Source organism: Barbatula barbatula, assembly GCF_947034865.1.
Source record: "Barbatula barbatula genome assembly, chromosome: 16".
Taxonomy (NCBI): Eukaryota; Metazoa; Chordata; class Actinopteri; order Cypriniformes; family Nemacheilidae; genus Barbatula; species Barbatula barbatula.
Window position 1 is genome coordinate 10,132,991 of NC_136779.1, and position 19,207 is coordinate 10,152,197.

A 19,207-nucleotide genomic window follows, 5' to 3' on the forward strand; every position below is an offset into this window, starting at 1 on the left:
TATGTGTAGTGTGTGTGGCCATGAAATTTTAACATGCCTACAGACAACTAAGAATGTTGCTATCAATTAAAGTTCCCATGTATTGAATGAGAAAAAAGAGAGCTGGGCATCAGTCAAACAATCTGCACCCCACAAAACCAATGCACTAACCACTGGACCTGGGCCTTTTGTCTTCTGGGCAGCGTGAATGTGGAGCCTTTGAAGCTATTTTTTGAAATGTTATCTGACTCGTTCATTTGGTTGCCTTCTAGTCAAGTTTAATCAGATTGAGTAGAATTAGGAGATTGTGGACAGTGAGATGTGAATTCTGACAATGTAAAAAAACTGTCAAAAACAACAGTATGCTAGAACAGTCAAAAACAAGGCCGACAAATCTGCAAGTCATCATCGTGGAATTTCCACATCCCTGGTTAACCTTGTATGAGTTCATGCTTGTTTATCAAGATGGACTGGGTGATGCGCTGGCAGGGGATTTCATGTGGCCAGCAGTGATCATAGCCAAAGTGTTGTATAATGTCAAGAAAGTGCAATTACTTTGCCTACCAGTGTATCAAATGTAATGTACTGGTTGCTAGATACGTGTTTAAGTAATTGCTTATACAGCATTGGGCAAGATGCACAGTCATTTTTATTCCTGTAGGGGTGTTGCTACCCGTGGAAGGAGGAGTGAAACAGGACAGTTGTATGTGCATGTTCTGTTGAACGATTAACTTGTCCAGGCAACTCCATGGATGAGTTTACTTTCGGTCAAGCACGAGGTTGATATAAAATACCACAAGGTATAAAAGACAGAAGAACTGACACCCACCTCTGATACGGCAGACCAGTATACCTCAACGCTAGAAGCCCAGCTGAAGATAAGATGTCCAGAAGCTGTATCGAAAAGTAACCAATTAAAATACATTTAATTGATTACAAAACCTGCCTACCTAGGTCTTCATTTAGTGTTTTGAGACTTTGAGCATGAATACCACAAAGGAGTCTTCCGACCAAAATGTGACTATTTGAAATACTTTATAATTTGGACCGGGCTTGACTTACTTTACCTAACATGAAATCATTGAAGGCGATGAGACAAAATGACAATAAAACAAAACACTGCACTGACAACGATAGAATACCAAAATCCTGTAAAGGTGTTAGATTTTTCCCCTACTTGGCACCTAACCTTTGGAATGACCTTCCCTGCAATGTTCAGGATTTAGACTTCAAGTGTGTCAGGACTAAAAGCTCAACTGTTCAAATGAGCCTTAAGCTCTATACTTATCCTGTAATGTTTAGCTCAGGGATCTCCAAACCTGCTGCTGGAGAGCTATTGTCCTGCAGAATGCAGCTTCATCGCTGCTCCAACTGTCTGTATCAAGCAACCCTGATGTTGTCAGTTAGCTGGTTCAGGAGTGTTTGATTGGGGTTGGAGCTGAAATCTTTAGGACGGTATCTCCTTGGCTTGGTTAAATGGGGTCAGATGTTAAACGGTAGTCAACACAACGTGACCTGTGTTTTATTAAGACAGCAAATCATCCAGGACTTTTGTAATAAATAGAATGGATTGGCTTTCAAAAGCCTTTATTTACACAAACATTTTCGCAATAAATACCTTGTTGTTTTTGACAACTTATTGATGTATTAAGATGGATGCTTTCAGAATAAATGCGGAGAAACACTCAGAGAAAATAAATGAATGCAAAATGATGTCATGTCATGAAATAATTGTAGCACACGCACATATTGTCACATAAATACATGGACAGACAAGAAGGCTTTAAAGAAATACAAGATGTATAAATGGCTAGATATCTGTAGATGATGTAAATGTTGTATTTACAAACAACAAATATAGGCATTACTTTGTGCTGAGATGGGGTAGTTTCAGAGGCTCTCATTAAGTGGGTCCAGCCCACCATGGAGTGAAATCGAATGGAAAGGTTTGTTTTTGGAATTTTGTTTTAAAATGTGAATATGGTCATAAATACGAGATTTTTACGAGAAATTTTTCATTTGTAGTTGTTTGAACAGAACAGATTTCAGAAACAGATTTTCAGAAAGAAAGAAACATGATTTTTTAAACCTGCCTTGCTTGACTGCTGTGTTCTTTAGGAGACCAAATAGTAATGAGGGTCCTACCATCCAACGGAGCAAAGAAAGGGTACAGCTTCTCATTAAAGTTTCCTGTGAAGGTGTACAAGTGAGACTTGCTCTCTGCATTGTAAAAAGAAATCTGTCCCTCCTCATAATCAATGTAGATCCCTAATTTCCGGGGGGCTAATGTGAGCGGCAGGGGTGTTTCGGGATTGGTGCAAGCAAAGAACTGTCTTGTGCTACGCCACAGGGCCCAATAACCATTAGATGGATTCATTGGAAAGCGACCGTGTCTCTTTGAGGAAGCAGTTGTCAACCCCACTTTCCAATATCCGTTGTTTGCAATATACAGTTCCCAGTAATGGCGGCCACTCATGTAGCCTTCCCAGCCTAGGACGCAGGGCCAACTGTCAAAGCGCTGAGGGCTGTAGGGCACATCAGCTTCGCTTAGACCCTCCTGAACCTTCTTTTGGTCATCGGACAGTTGCAACCAGGGGTGGTTTGTCATTGGATCAAGAGTTACATCAGCTGTTCAAGAGAAAGAGGCACAGAGTTCAGAACTGACAGTAAATGGTGCGGGGAGGGAGGTGTGTGGTGGTGGCTAATATTTAAGCGTTAATCCTACCTGCTGCATTGACAATCCAGCTCCAAACTAAATTAGAAATATAAATGAGAAATTTTCTTTAAATTGACCATAGTTTATAAGATATACAAAAATTTGAAAAAAAACCCTGAAAATGTTACCAGAATTTGGGATGTATCGTGGCATGCCTTTTTGAGAAAAGAGAATGATGGGATCACGGATGAGTCTCAGTTTCGAGTGCAGTGTCATATTTTGTAAAATGGAAGACTTAATGAAATACATTCATGAGTAACAATTAGGATCTCTTACCAGCTTTCCAAGTGCGCTGTTTAGCTGAAAGCCACAGGTGAGGAACAATACTCTAGAATACATACAGAAAACACATAATCAACAGCTAGCAAAAACATATTGTTATAAACCTGTATATCGTATGGGCCACTGACACGACACGCATATTTTTGTGTCCAGTGACATTATTTAATTACATTATATTATTACATACTTTTAAAATGACTTTATTCTATAAATCCAATTTAGTTTTAATACAGTTTCAGTATTTTTTAATAATAAATATTATGTTTTGGTATCTTTAACCTGTAAAATGGCAGGCGGTACAACTGAACAAACAAATGAACAGATTAAACAGTGTTTAAAATATTAAAATAAGAATAAGAACACATTTTTACAAATATCAGTTTTAAAGATGAAACGTTGAAAAAAAGATGAAAAACCTTTGTCCAACAATTTGGATGTTCTTGAAATGTCAGTGTGGTACAACCACAAACAAGGGTCTTTTATTAAGAATTGAACACGCAGTAACAGTAAACATGACATTGCATTATCCAGAAGAACCCAAAAGATCTTTCAGGCTGAATGAAAAGGTTTGTAGATTTCTATCAAATATTGAAAAATAGCTGCCTTCGTAGGCCGGTACACTTTCTGTGTCAGGTGCTCAAATAATGGCAAACAGGGAAAATGCTATTTGATCAAACACCTGTTATTAGTAAATAAAGAAACGATGAACTTGGTAGCACAGGAAAGATGATAAGCCAAAAGCTTATTTTGTCATTGACCCATGGGGATTAAAATAGCACAACACATATGAGATGTCATTGATGTTAAATATGTCTTTCTGCATGTAATTCTGAATCACGCAGAGCCTTTGATGCTCCCTATTGAACTCTGCTCTTTACACAACCAGAATGAAATCAGCATCCCTCTCGTCCATAAAGTTGTATCAGCACTATTTTATCTCCTAAGGTTTTAGAGCTTCTCCATTGTGATAAGCACAGCGCATGATTAGACATTTTTTTTATCTTGCTTCAGGAATGCTATTGTTTATTTAGTTTAAAAATGTAGTTTTATGATTTTTTAACATCAATTTCAATGGGAAACTGCATCCATTGTCTTCTCACCTTGCTGTCTTCTTTCAACAAGCTCCAAGTGATGAACTCCAGTAGTGGCATGAGGCAAAGCAGTCTCTTCTTCCTCAGTCCTAGAAGACGAAGCATCTGCGCCAGCTCATCACCCAGCACTCCACAGCTCTGCGTTCAAACAAGACAAACAATGTAGTGGTAAATCCATATATACATCAAAACAGTAATCATTTATAATATACTAATACACAACACAACAGCGTCCCCTACAGCCCAAACATACTTAAACAAAATATATTGGGGCAGACACAGGTAAACGTTCAAGTTGACTCAAAACAAGCAACAATAAATATAAATAGTGCATTTACCAACGTTGTTAATGTTGCCGTTTCACAAGATGTGAGGAAAACAGTGATTATGGGGTCAGCAGATGAATCCAATTTGTGAATGAATCAGTCACACGCTCCATTTGTAATCGCTTAAGACCCGTTTTGTTATAAGTTATAAATTCCTTAATTTAATATCTCACCTCGGATACACTATGTAGCTCTTTGGCCCACTCCATGATCCTCTTCTCCACCACCTCATGTGGGTCAACATCCAGCTTTGTGTCCTCCTTTTCTTCTTGATCAAACCTCTCCTTCACCCATGGGTGATCTTTAGATAGCTGAAATGCAAAACCGACACATAAAGTGATGATTGAATTGGACATGCTTTTTTATATTTATTTACATAGTCGCTGTATGCAGCAATCATCTTTACAGTATTTGTGAAATAAGTAAAATCATGGAAGAGGGCCTATGTGCATTTTCAGAACTGAAGATCATTAAAGGAATGCAATGGTGTTTCATGCCTTCTGACTTCTTTACAATGTTGAACGTGCTGTCATCTCATGCTTGACACGGTCAACTTGTCAAAAAACGTGTTGGACAGATGACGTAGTATTACTGTGCTCGATATACTCCCCCATCGTTCGTATAGATTTCGGAAAGTTTTTTAAATATGAAAATACATTTCGTAACAACTTTTCTTAGTCCTTAATTGGACAATTCTCCCGGAAAAGCACGCCCACGGGCAACCCGCCAGGGCGAAAAGAAAGAGCACGCCCACGCATCAACCAAGGAGAGCGGGAGAAAGAGCATGTGCACATTTCAACCCGCTGGAGCAAAAGAGAGAGCACTGCGTTCACGAAGTTCAGCTGTGTTTCTTTGTTCACTGCATTTCCGTGAGGAATGTTATATAAGCGGTGGCCATAACGCTGGATTTGGAGACCGTTTGAAACTGATAGATGGAGCGGTCCCAGCACTGAAAGATGCCGGACATGAACCGCAGGCGGTGAGCGAAGCTGAGTCGTATGTCTGTGTTTTGTTCGCAATGGGTGCACACTTGCTTTAGTTCCGTCCCCCTCCCAGCACACGTCTTTATTTTTTCTGAAAGAATCGTAGCTGTATCTGTCTTATATAAATGTGATCAAACTAAAGACTGTAAAAGAAGATATTTGAAGGGTGCGATACTATTCTGTAGATTAACATGAGATATGCAGACACTGTCTGAGTTACGGCCACTTTAAACTTCTTCAGGATCACACGTTTGTTCCAGAATAGTTTGATATAAGACTTTGATGCATTTTACAAAGGTCACATAAAAGGTCACTTGAGCATTTTTAAGCACGTCTCCACCTTGTCTACACTCTGAAGTTCATTGGCCCATTGCAGAATCATCTTGCGGCTCTCTTCAAGACTGCGCTCAGTTTTGGGGTCTGTCTGCCCATCTGCCCATCTGCTGCACCCTTCACCAGCATCATTCTCCTTCTGTGAATCACACATAAACATGCTTTTAGTCAACTTTTTTTTAGTCTTAAAAAAGTAAATGGCAGATTTTCCTGATATGTTTCTACTTTGTGGTTCTAAAGGGAGTATGGTATCCAGTGGCGTAGAGTTTGGGGCCTGACTAGCTGTTAAACGCTCAATGAAACACAAGAGGGGAAGTTTTAATTTTTTAACATTTATTGTCAGGAAAAATAAACTTTATGTATGACAGGTATTTATTTTACAATTAATAACCCACAGTGTCACCTCTTCACATACACTTACTGTTGCTAGTGTGATTTTGTCACAGAGGTTTGTCAGTCTATATGTTCTTAGATGTGGACTCTATCCAGACAGAGATATGCATTATCAATATCAGTGACCCAGGGATCCATAAAATGCGCAATCCCTTTTGAAATGAGCTGGTGCACTAATACTAATCCCTCGTGGCAACGCTTATCATATTACAGGGTTATAAAACCCAAAGGTTTCCTTTGAGTCTACACGCATGCAAAGAAATAAATAGTCGCTTGTCCACCAAAAGGGGTCGAGCGTTCTCATACGTAGCATTTAAACTCTGGAAAAGCCTTCCCGGTACTATTCAAGGGTCAGACACACTCGCCCAATTTAAATCTAGATTAAAGAAACGTCTTTTCAGCCAAGCATTCACTTAATGCATAATATGCTAAATAAACCACCAGGAGACTTCATTTATTACATATTACTATCTAGAATAATCTTGCTTGTTCTATAAACACCATGCGCTGTGCTGTGTTTTACCTTTTTTTGTAAAAGCTGCTTTGGAACAATGCACATTGTGAAACGCACTATATAAATAAAATTTAATTGAAATTGATTTTGCGTGAGAATTTAGATAAACGAGTGTTAATCACATATAAAACATGTCTTTTATTGCCATACATATTAAATATGCCAGACTGGTAAAACACAGCACAAGACATGCCAAAATTATCCCGTTCTTTAAATGCAAGGACCAGGGTGAGACAAAAAGACTTTAAAGGATATTGCAGAGTCAAAGTAACGAACACTTACTTCACTGAAGCATATTATAGTACATTATTATAGGTCTAGTTCAGACTTTATTTCTTAAAACAATAGAAAAACATACACAAAGCCACATAATACAAACATGTTGTACCTTGCAGACTTGTGCCACCTGTTCCTTCCAATGGCTGATGAATCTGATGCACTCTTGCAAACTACGGAGGTCCTTTAAGCCCTGCTGATGTTGCCTTTGCTAAAACAATCCAATAAAAAAACAATTATGTGAAACTGCGCGTATAACCCCAAACGGATCTTCTGGCCACTGTAATATCATTCTTTGACTACCCATTTAACAAAAGCATCAGTGAAGTCAGTGGTTACCTGTGAACGAAATGTGGTGACGCTGAAGTTTTTGAAGGGGCTGCTGGGAGCAGAGCTGTGGACCTGAACGTCTGCTTCGGGTAGCGTCCAGCGCACGGCACCAATGGAGTGACTCTGCATCTCAAAGTGGGTCCCTTCTGTAGAGGAACAGTGAAGAGTGCATTTTCAGGAGTTGGTTATGGTTATGCATTTACAGTAAAATGAATTCCGGACTGATAAAAAGAAGTACAGGTCATACAGTACGTGTTTCTTTGTACAATGGGGAAGGAAAGCACACAAAATCATAATTTACAATTTCATGAACTACTGTGATTTATGGAGGCAGGAAATATATAAACACAATACTGAAATATTGTGATGTACGTGCTTAAAACAAAGTTTGATATTGTAATTTTTTTATTTATTTTCTGCATATGAAGAGTTTGGATCCAAAATGAGATAAATCATGTTTTTTTTGTGCAGTCCGATTAATCTCAGTCAAGCTGCAGTTGGTTTGTTTTGATTTGAGCCATAATAACTCAAATAATACAGCTAACTAACACATTAAAACACAATAAAAACATTTGAACATAATAAAAAACATGATTTTGGACTTCATATATATATATATATATATATATATATATATATATATATATATATATACTGCTGAATAATTGCAGTAAAGTAGTAAAATACAGTAAGTGCAGTCAGTGTAATGTGTCATTTATGGCAATCATCTGAAAGGTTCATACTTAGAGTTTTTTCCTTCAGGATGCTTTTCATCTTGTGTGGCTTTTCCTGTTCTCCTAAAGGAGGAAAATTTGTACATAAAACATATTTTCCAACCACAATAACATCCATTCATAGAACTAAAATAAACTAAAATAAAATTATTATTATTTTCATTAACAATGCATTTGACTAGTCATCAAATGCATTATGCTGAATGCTGTGCATACTGTAAAATATAAAATGAGACTTACCCAGGATGAATGATCTGGATGCGAGGTAAAGGCTTGAGGCATTTGTTAGAACTGAGCACCGAGGAGAGCTCTGACACTTTGTTTTACCTCACTGCCAACGTAGTCTGAACTTTATACCCAATTTTATTACTGTTGTAAAAATTCTCTGAGGAAGCCAGGAAAGCTGTTCATGACAGCGGTCATCGTCTTTCCCAGAATCACTAAGACAACAACAAAGTGGCATGATTCCAGTAAAGAAAGAGAATTTGCTGTATAAGTCACCAAAGACAATGTTTGTTATTAAGAGTTTTATGTGATATTATTTCATTTTTAGATCATATATTAATAATGATGGAATATTAAAAAAAATTGAAAGCCAGCTGGATAGTATTTGAATGGTTGCCTTGCCTGCTTGCTGACTGTAAATAGGTAAAACTGTGCAAATGTCATGAAAAACAAAACAAAAAATATGTGTATACTCCCTAATAGATATCACAAATGATATTGTAAACGTGACTTTTTTGGCCACCATAATTGTATGGTAAATCTACAATATTGTGCAAACACTGGATAATAATATTGTAGTTCATTATTCTGTTAGATATATTTTTCACATTAGACTTTATTTAAATATTATTTTGTTATGTGATAAATGTTCACTTAAACATCCATCAGTCACTACAAATCAGATTCATACATTGCCATTATTAAAATCCAAAGTTGGCAAGGGTTGGACTCTCGTGCTAAGCAAATGGTTGTGTAAATATGAACTAATATAAACCATGGTAACAACAGTGATAAATGATCTCTCTTTCCCGATAAGATGCAATAAACCATAACTGCTGTTAGGTAACGTCATTCTGTGTCATCTTCAGTCACATCTTATCTAAGGAGGATTTATTTACATTTTCATTTACATTTACACATTTGGCTGACGCTTTTATCCAAAGCAACTTACATTATATTGTACTATACATTTATTTGTGACTATGTTCAATCCCCTGGGATCGAACCCATGACCTTGACGTTGCTAGCGCCATGCTCTAATTACTGAGCCAGAAGAAAACCTGGATTCCAAGCGAATAGCCAAAACTGTGTGTTTGTCCTTAAAGAAAACCCAGAATTCTTTCCTTTGTTGTAGCGGTTACATTTTTATTGCCATGCTGCAGTTCCATACACAAAAGGAGTAAAAAATGTTTACAAAGGGTTTGCGAAAAAATATATTGTCTTGAAAACTGGTTTGTAAGTACGATTGGGATCCTGGGGTTTTGTGGTTAGTAGGGTTGTCACAGACTTGACTTTCTCAATCAAAAAAATAAAAAAATTAATCAAAAACTTGAATTCATGTAATATAAACAGCCTTTTAAAGTAAAAATGTTAGCAAATGCCAAAGCCTGTATGCATTACTGCAACTCTCCTTGAATAAATCCTGATCCTATATTTATTAAAACTGTACATATGTATATAATGTAACATCTCTGTATCTTTATTTTAGTCAATTGCAGTCTCTCTTTGATTACTGATTGGAAAAGGTTTATTCTTGGAGAATGCAATGCAAAGGTGATTTAATTCCAGTTTTGGAAAAATTGTTTGAAGATAACAGTCTCTCTGCCCTGTGGCAAGATCTCCACCTGTATGACAAAGAGAAAAGGCTTAGAAAGACAATATTGATGTAAATCAAATGTTATATTTATACAATACCGTTTATAAAATCACCCAGATGGTTTAATGTTACTTTTAAATGCATTTGTTAAGTCAGCACCCAACTAGCCAACAAACCGTCAAACATTGACCCAACCAAAGGGGTGCGACTTCTGGGATGGACTTTTAGTATATTTAGGGGAAGTGTCTAAAACTTGTTTTTGCTTTTCTCTGTGGTGCAGCTAGTGCACATATATTCTTTTATAATTCCTATAAAAAGCATGTGATGAATGTCACCGACCTGTGTTTTCATCTTGGGGTAATTCATTTGACTAATAAAATCATCTGCCATCTTGAGAGCGGCCCTCTTCTCTTCTGCATTAGCTCCACTACCTGTTAAATACAAAGCACGCCATTTCAATTACATTTTTAAAGACTGGAAAAAGACAAACACATACTCGAATATGAAATTAGAAATCATGAAATTATATTAAAACACCTATACAGAAGAAAGCTATTTACTTGAACATGAAAACATAAAAATTCCAAGTTATCATTATGAAAAGAAGTATTTTTCTTACCTTTCCAAACAAAGATCTTTCCATTGGCCCCATTGTCCAGGATAAAGCAGTCATCACGTACTAGCAAGTCCTTGGCAATCGGATTTTTTTCGGACACCTTGGTCAACTTCATTGACCCTGTTGCATCTGAAACCTGCAAATCAGAATTTTGGGAACATTTATAGCATAGAAATATATATGTAGATGATTGCAAAGAATAACTAGTATGGATGAGATTCCTGATACACAGCAAGTCTCTGCCAGTTATCTGAAAAGTAAGGTAAAGACACACATGCCTCACACATCATTTTAATCACCTTGTAGAGCGAGGCGGAGTTTGATGCATCTGCTTGGGTGTCTTCTTCTGGTGTGCTCTCTTTTAGCTCTGGCTTTGGACCCAGAATCTGTTGGTTGGTTGGTTTTAGCAAAAGACAGACAGGAAAATAGCAACACTGTTAGAATTCATCATGGTGTCATGCCTCAAATGAAATCAGTTTTGACAAAACAAGCATCAAGTTATAAAAATAATAGTAAAGCAGAATTCAACAACAGAATTTTATTCCAAGAACACTGACCTGTAGCATCTCCTGGATTTCTTCTCCTTCATTGATGTTAGTGATCTGTGCTTTGCCATGTCTATCTGTGTCCCTTATAAAAGCGGCAATCTCCCTCACCTTTTGCTTCTCAAAGATGTTTGCCTGAGAGCCGATCCATGACACAATCGTCTGGAAAAGACAAGCATACACACACTTTATGTTACTGTTGAATAGACATAATCACACAATCGCTAAACATTAAAATGATACATACACATATACACATATATACATACACAGAGACACATAACCTTTCAAAGGTTCACACGCACGCACATACACACACCTCGCCGAGGTCGAGTATGAAACAGTCTCCTTTGTTAAAGCTCTTCCAGCTGAGATCCACTTCCTTGGCTCTGATGTTTCGTTTCCCTTTGATTTGATATAATCGCTGAATAGGACCAGATCCAGATTGTGCTTTTCGAAATCCAGATTCAACACCTCCCTCCTGTGAAAGACAAACGGAAGTACTTAACAACAGAAAAGTCACACACGGTTTAAACCACGCTATTTTGCATTAAAGCGTTTTAATTGTATCCGTACTGCTAAATAAAGTAAGTATACCATGCATTTATTAGCCCATTTGTGTCTCAGTGCATACACTTGAACAAAGGTAAAAGTTGATCATCAGAGCGTTATTGCTATTTAAAACATACTATTTATACTCTGGTAGTCAAATATTACAATTCAGCAAGTAAAGAGTATGAGCAGTGTATGTCCATCATAACAGCAGTCATCTGTCAGGTGAAATAAGTTATTTTAATTACACATTGAGCTTTTCACAATTCCCCTTCAACATGAGTAACCAGTAACTTGACCATGCTTAAGGTAACCGTAAGGTAAACGGTATAGATTACAACACGTATTTGTTTTCGTCTACTTACGGTTCTTATTTGAAAATTAAGACTCCATAATTATATAAAACGTGGAAGTTTCCTACATGGGTACTGGAAACACATTTAGAAAAACACTGGTTTTCTCCATTATTTCTACATTTACTACATTTTTCTTTAAAAAGAGCTATATCTGTAAACAGAGTAACAGCATCAGTTGCTTATTCAACCAGGGTTTTCATATAGTTCATCTTTTTATTTTGAAGAGCTGCTGGGATTTAGTTTTTGTGAATAATACTGCAGCTGGGTTCTAGTATGACACTCTAAAAAAAGATTTCCACAGCAATGTCATAAAAGAACCTTCTTTGGTTCCCCAAAAAACATTTCTTATTTTTTCCACTACAAACGTTTGTGAGACAGAAATTGTCTTTGGATGTTAAAGATTCTTTGTGGAACCATTCAGCTTTTCCATGGCACAGCGAAGCAGTGTAAGAGTGTGTAAGAGTGACAGTACTCATGTATCTACATGTATGTGTGATTCTATCACCTTGTAGCTCACTCCTCGGGGAAAGAGGTTCATGAATTCTGGGGATTCATAACCTTGAACCTCACGGTGCTGGACAGGATCTCCACTCAGGAAATTATCCAACTGTGTGGCCAACATGGCACAGGCCACCTGTTCATCACGAGAGGATTTCTCACCTGTAACAGAGACAGACAGAAGATGCATTATCGTTTTAAATAGAAAGTTTACATTTTGTATAATTTTTAAAGTTTTCTTTCCGATTTACTACTTGCTTTCCTTCATAAGTTCAGTGCCAGAAAACACATATGAGAAAGTAAGGACACAGTCATTTCGCTCACAAAAATAAATATTCAGATACAAAACGACTTTTAAAAGAAGACTTTTCGTTTAAATGAGCATTTTCCATCATCAGGCTCTTCCATTTACTTCCAGCAATACCAGATATTTCAGTATTTCATAAGACCGGGCATGCAAAGTGTGGTATTTAGTTATTAAAATGATTTTAGTATCGTATACTATGTGTGGAGAGCATTCACTCAACATCATAATCTCATTTTTGATGGAGGTGGCTTTTGGAGGGTTTTGTATCTCTTGATACAGTATATAAGTTAATTTTATTAGGTAAAGTTCTAAAACTAGTGTGTAATAATAGAACTATTTAAATGTAATTAATAGATCATTTATTAATTTATGTTTATTTGTATTATCATTTTACTGTCTAATAATTGTATTAAATAAACAATTTGTTGTATTTTGTTGTTAATTAATTGTATTAAATAAACAATTTTTTGTATTTTGTTGTTAATTCATTTTATTAAATAAACAATTTGTTGTATTTTGTTGTTAATTCATTTTATTAAATAAACAATTTGTTGTATTTTGTTGTTAATTCATTTTATTAAATAAACAATTTGTTGAATGGGTCCTTCAGTTTGGTCACATTTAAACATACATAGACATCAAGCAGGTGAGCTTGGTATCGCAGTCTAAATTCAAAATATTGGAGAGACAAGTTTAGCTAAGTAACAGTTCTTCTCGGTTTCTTTTGATTGTTATCAGAAATAAAGTTCAGATGGGGTCACAAAAACGTTTGTTTATGCTTTTAAGATGAAACCGTCCACACTAATAGCACACTTGAATAAACCTTTTTTTAAGTGTGAAGGGTTACGTTTGAAAACCCAGAAGTAAAACAGATGTGAACTGCAAAAAATGATTAACTACATCTGTAAGAACTGGAAATACTATGCGTGTGAACACTACTGCAAATTTGCACAATTCTGGACCACGTGATATGTGATACATGTAACCACATCCTCGGTCTCTACCATAAAGCAACAGTCTATGGTCTTGCTCAATCAATGTTGAGATGCAGAGCAATTTGTGGCGCAGAACCCAAAAAAACACTTGGCACTTAGAACACTGCATTACAGAACATATTAAACTTGGCAATACAATATTGTCTCTTGTCTACCACTGTAAGATTAGAGAAGACGAGTTCAACATGAATGAATAATACCAAGGGGTAGAAACACTGTGAGCAAGGCTTCTGGGTAATGAAGACAGGAGGGGGTTTATGGATGAGGGATATGGTTAATGATAATGTTGCGTTGACAACCAACTTAGTGTTACCTAAAGCAACAGATACACAATAAGACAATGGGCCTGACAATGGGCCTAACTGTGGCCCTGTCACGGGCCTGCTGAAACATTAATGAGCTATGAAAACACCCGCCCTTCCCTTTTTCCCCTGGGACTCATCCCTCTTTATCCCTCTCTCTTTTCATCCATTTGTTCTATTGCATCTTTCTGTGTACTCATTCAGACCGGGTCAGGTGCATTTGAGTGTCTGATCAAGCGTGTCGTTGTAACTCGCTAGGCCATCATCTCATTCTTTAGGCTTTAGACCCCATACCCTGCATTCATCATCCCCAAGTGACTGACATTTACTTTCTTTCAGAAACCCAATGAAATACAGTCATAGGCTAAAGTGAGGCCTGACTTTGCAAAATTGACGTCTTAGCTTTTTATTTTTATTTAATATGAAAGGTGTGCTGTATTCAAGTTGCATTTGGATTGTAGGAGAATTTAAGGAGGCTTTGCAAAATAGAGAAATCAAAAAAATACTGTTAAACAATAAACAACTTTTAATATTGTTGTAAATTGTTTTATTTCTTGCTAGTTTCTTATGCATTTTTTGTATATTCATATAAAATCAATATTCAAAATCAAATACTTTTGTCCGATAAATAACTTTGTACCAAACACCTGTTATTTTGACAGCTTAATTTAACCTCATGGTGTATTAAAAGCAGATTTTGTTCAATTATGCATATTTTAAACATTTGTATTTACCACAAGTGCAAGATGAGTCATCTAAGTGCATTTGTACATATGACATAGAATAAAAAAAATTTAAGAAACACTCTCACCAATCCACATGTGGAGGTCTGCTCCCTGGTCACCGCGGTTATTCAGCACAAGGTATGAGTCACCGTTGAAGAAAGCCCCGACCTCTGCAGCATTCAGGGGAACAGCCTTCATCTTTTCCACTCGCCAACACCTGAGTCCCGGCTGCCTCACCTCTTCACCAAACTGCCCCGGTGCGGCCTGAAATGGGAGCATTCTGCAGAGAGATATACCGAGTTCATGAGGAGGGAAGAATAAGTGAATAACAAACAGTTAAAAGACTGATGTCACGAGACAACTGCTGCACTGAAAAAAAGGGATTTTGCTACTTAAATTTAACAACATTTTTACTGTTTGTTCACTACATGATTTTCTTCCCAGTTTTTTATTTGAGAAGAAATATCTTTAACTTCTGACAGTCTGATAAAATAATCTCTGATTAAAATTGTGATTTACAAAAATGGAAACAACGTATATTAGGCTAATATAGTTAAAGTAAGAAACTTGTTATTTCCTGTAAATGATCAAAAATACATGATGCTGGTAGATCTGTTTAAAGTAATATATATATATTTTAACAAAGTCTTTGTCTCCTCATCTTTTATTGTATTCTTTAACAGTTTTCTACAGTACAAATTAAAGCTTTTTTTGATCTCTCAATACCGCAGAGCTATCAAGTAAAGACTGTTATCTGATCGATTCTTTGACCTGTCAGTAACTTGACTGTCAAACAGATCGGGGTCTTAAAGTTTGGATCAGAGGTTTGTTTGGACACCGTGTCATGCCAGCAACATGATTCTACAACATGTTTCATAGATTCTACTGCCAGTGAAGCCATTCTGTAAACTGATGGTGGCGTGTTTGAACAGTTCACTTAAGGCTTCAGAGACTCATGTTATGTTATTTTATTACACGGCTCGTTGGAATGCTTGATTCTGATTGGCAAGTCACAACATTTGCAGGTTCGTTATTCCCAGATAACAAGCTCTCAAAACTAAAAACGCACAGAAACCCGAATGCAGCCAATCAATTTGAAAGGTTTTTTTGACAAATTAAATGCCATATATGTTATTAAAATATATATTTACATTTTATTTACAAATGACTGAAAGTAAACAGCTTTTCCTCGTGAAAGGTCTGCATTCTGTTAAAATTTGCTAATAAAATATTTTAAATTCACATTTCAAATCCAGTTTTTTTCTCATTTGGCAAGTAGCCGTGTAATAAGTGGGATAATGTATAAGCAGCTGGCTGCCTGATCACACTGTCGGGGATTATTTCTGCGATAACAACCGGCTGCCTGTACATTATCCCTTACTTAAGACATGCAATAAGAAGAAAGCCCAAATATGTGCTCACGCATTTTACAGTGTAGAGAAGAATGCACCTAACTGAATCATCAGGGTTTCCATGCGAAACTATTTGCCAGATATCATGATAGTCACGTTACTTTACCCCTCCCTCACTATCTCTTCATTCAGTCAGACATAGGGACTGATTCATTGTTTGGTCATGGAAGTTTTTTATAATGCCATGTGATGTCAATCTACATTGGACACAATATACATGACTCATAAACTGTAATATAGTATAACACAAAGCTTATTCCCTCATAAAAATGTATGTTTATATACATGTTTTTTTTATCATAAAAGGTATAATAAAGATACACATGAAGATAATATTTGCAATCCCTTTTAAAGGACTATGACATATAGATTCTTTGTCAAAGAAAACATTTCTGTATGCAACATTTTAAACACTTGAGGAAAAAAGAAACCTGACGTGCTGGAAAATATTGCAATAAAAATGAGATGTGAGCTGCATTGTTGCAATCACTTGCAGTATGAACACAATGAGACATTGACCCTCAATGTATATTGAACACATAACACCCCACCCTTAAACTGGTGTAAAAAGAGGCATTCATTTCAGGTTTTCAAACAGACAGGTGCCAGTTTAAGCTCAACTAGAGAAAGACAAACACGCCACTGAGTGAAGCATGCCACAAGTGAGTCATGAACCACTGAGAAGTTGCCAAAACCAGCTTCCTGTTTTGTTTCACACTTACATTTTCTGACAGATAGAGAATGTAACCGTTATTATTGATAAAAATGACCTAATCCAAAGACATCAATCTAATGTCCCCACAAGTACCATATCAACGTAATGATAACCCTTTCTACAAACTGAGGTTATGTGTGCAACTTGACCTAAAAACTAAACAAAAAAGCATCAAATTTATGTATGGGTGGCATGCCGCATGAATATAGATATATTGGATATTATCGTAGCGACCCAGAATGGTTCGATGAATTGCAGGACTGTAAAATGAGATGTAATGTGAAGACAGTTGTCAACAAAAGATCAGAGCGAAAGATTAATGACATTTAAAAGAAAGAACACACGGGTCCACTTAACTGCATAACCCCTTCTGCCAGCTCCGGCATGCTTACTGAGTCCGGCTCCATACTGACTGATCCACAGTGTGTTTGTGTGAGTGTTAACCTGGCCTGGTTAGCTTATATGCGGCCAGAAACTAGACACGGGGGAATGATCTGAGCGGCCCTGCAGAGGACGCCCCACAGCGAGGAGAGTCGGGTTGCCTGACAAACGCTAAACACCAGCGTGATAATTACTGCAAACCACCATCCATCTCTTCTCTGATCATCAGGAGATGACGAAGCAACCACGGCCTTTGTTATATTGGGAAAAACTACAAAAAAGGAAGACTCAAGTGTCTCCGGTTCTTAATGAATTTGATAGGGTTTTTAGTTGCATTTTGTGGCCATTTTGTAGGCTTTAAAGGTTTTCTATTGGTTCCTATTCACCAGGCAACACATCACCATTATAGAGGCCCAAAGAGACCATCATAGTTTCAATTTGTATTTTTTTTAGTTTACATTATTGTTGCTTGTGCAATTCGCAATTTATTATCGACATGCCAACTGGGAGACACAAGTACCCAAAAGTGATGTCCAACATCTTAACCTTTTATTCACATATGATAAAAAAGATGTTTAAAATGTTTGTAGGCATATGCATTGTTATTCTCAGGAGTGAAGAAACTGAAACTCCGCTTTAAAGGGATACTCCACCCAAAAGTGATGTTATCATTTACTCACCCCGCAAGTTGTTGCAAACCTGTATAAATGTATTTGTTATGTTAAACGCAAAGAATTATATATGGAAAAATGTTAGCAACTTCAACATTTCAGGGACATCATTGACAACCATAGAAGTAAAAAATTATCATATTTGTTTTTGTTCTGTAGAACACAAAAAAAACCTTTCGACGATTTTAAGAAAGCAAACTGTTCCAGGGCACATTCGACAACTATTTTCATTTTACGTATTATGGTAAAGGTGCCCAAGAACTGTTTGCTTTCCTAAACAACTTGAGGGTGGGTAAACGAGGACAGAATTTTCATTTTTAGGTGGAGTATACCTTCAAGAATTTAAAGAGGCTTGGCAGCAATATACAAAGACGAGAGGATCAACAACTGCTAAAACTGTAGACATTATTTCATGTGAGTTTTTAATAGGTCTGAAGGACAAAGTAAGTGTTAAAATGTTTAAAAAAAACGAAGAAAGAAAAAATGACAGTTACGTAGAGAAAAGGTAAATCGTGACAGATAGCAAGAGAAAGGGCGGTGGCACACTGTAATAAAGTTCATTGATAGCGATGTGCTTATCGTATTGAATAACTGCGGGAAAACATGCATGCATGGGTCATAATCTCTCTGGAGCTGCGATAAAATCAATGGGGTGTGGGTTAAGGGAATATATCACAAACACACGAGAAGAGGTTTCTTTTAAATAAACGACATGAGGAAGGTTGAGTTAATTCAAGCGATTAAACTCTGAAGACTTCTGTGAAAAACTATGAAAAACTAAGGTGTCAAGCATCAATGTAGTTTCTTCTAACGATTAAAAATCAATTATAAAAGAGGTCTGTCTTTAAGGGTTGTGCGTATACATTTCTGAGAATGTTTGTGCTTACCTTGCGATTGTTTAAGTTTGGAGGATCCTGCGAAGTTCGGAGAAAGAAAGGAAGAGATTTTGCGGAGGAGAGATACATGTACTAAGTAACTTCCTGCATCAGTTCCCAATTCAGGCCCAGCCCCTTAAAATGCCCCCCCACATAAACAAACAGATGTCTACAATTTGACAGAGAGAATAGAGCCAAACAAGAATGGAAAGAACTTGATTTGCTTGTTTTGCCTGAATTTGACTAGAGGCAATCCTGTGAAAATCTGGATGAAAATCCTTGTTTAAAAGTTAAGGCTTTCTTTCACTGTTCCTCTAGATGTGAACATTACATAGTCACACCCTTTCACTCACAAAGCCTACTTTTATTTTTTTTGTCAGGGCTTGTCTGAAGGCTTAAACCGAAGAGAACCATTTCCTGCTGAAGTGCAGTAAAGCATGTAGTTGTTGAGCCATTGCATTCTGGATATGTAGATGTT

General features: G+C 36.8%; 2 protein-coding genes across 2 annotated transcripts; both read right to left on the reverse strand.

Annotated features, from left to right (window-relative positions):
• Nucleotides 1-1,470: 1,470 nt before the first annotated feature.
• Nucleotides 1,471-8,303, reverse strand: LOC306906131 (uncharacterized protein). Its single transcript, XM_079477271.1, has 11 exons — nucleotides 8,198-8,303; nucleotides 7,967-8,020; nucleotides 7,233-7,369; nucleotides 7,006-7,104; nucleotides 5,718-5,849; nucleotides 4,568-4,705; nucleotides 4,078-4,206; nucleotides 2,972-3,023; nucleotides 2,824-2,850; nucleotides 2,705-2,731; nucleotides 1,471-2,607 (listed from the first exon to the last, which is right to left on the reverse strand). The coding sequence occupies exons 2-11, from the start codon at nucleotides 7,995-7,997 to the stop codon at nucleotides 2,063-2,065; spliced, it is 1,317 nt and encodes a 438-aa protein (XP_079333397.1). The 5' UTR covers nucleotides 7,998-8,020; nucleotides 8,198-8,303; the 3' UTR covers nucleotides 1,471-2,062.
• Nucleotides 8,304-8,787: 484 nt separating this feature from the next.
• On the reverse strand, nucleotides 8,788-19,089 carry capgb (capping protein (actin filament), gelsolin-like b). Its single transcript, XM_079477309.1, has 9 exons — nucleotides 18,742-19,089; nucleotides 14,762-14,955; nucleotides 12,354-12,508; nucleotides 11,260-11,421; nucleotides 10,953-11,102; nucleotides 10,695-10,781; nucleotides 10,399-10,531; nucleotides 10,119-10,210; nucleotides 8,788-9,807 (listed from the first exon to the last, which is right to left on the reverse strand). Exons 2-9 carry the CDS (start codon nucleotides 14,952-14,954, stop codon nucleotides 9,742-9,744), a joined length of 1,038 nt encoding a protein of 345 aa, XP_079333435.1. The 5' UTR covers nucleotide 14,955; nucleotides 18,742-19,089; the 3' UTR covers nucleotides 8,788-9,741.
• Between the last annotated feature and the right edge of the window lie 118 nt (nucleotides 19,090-19,207).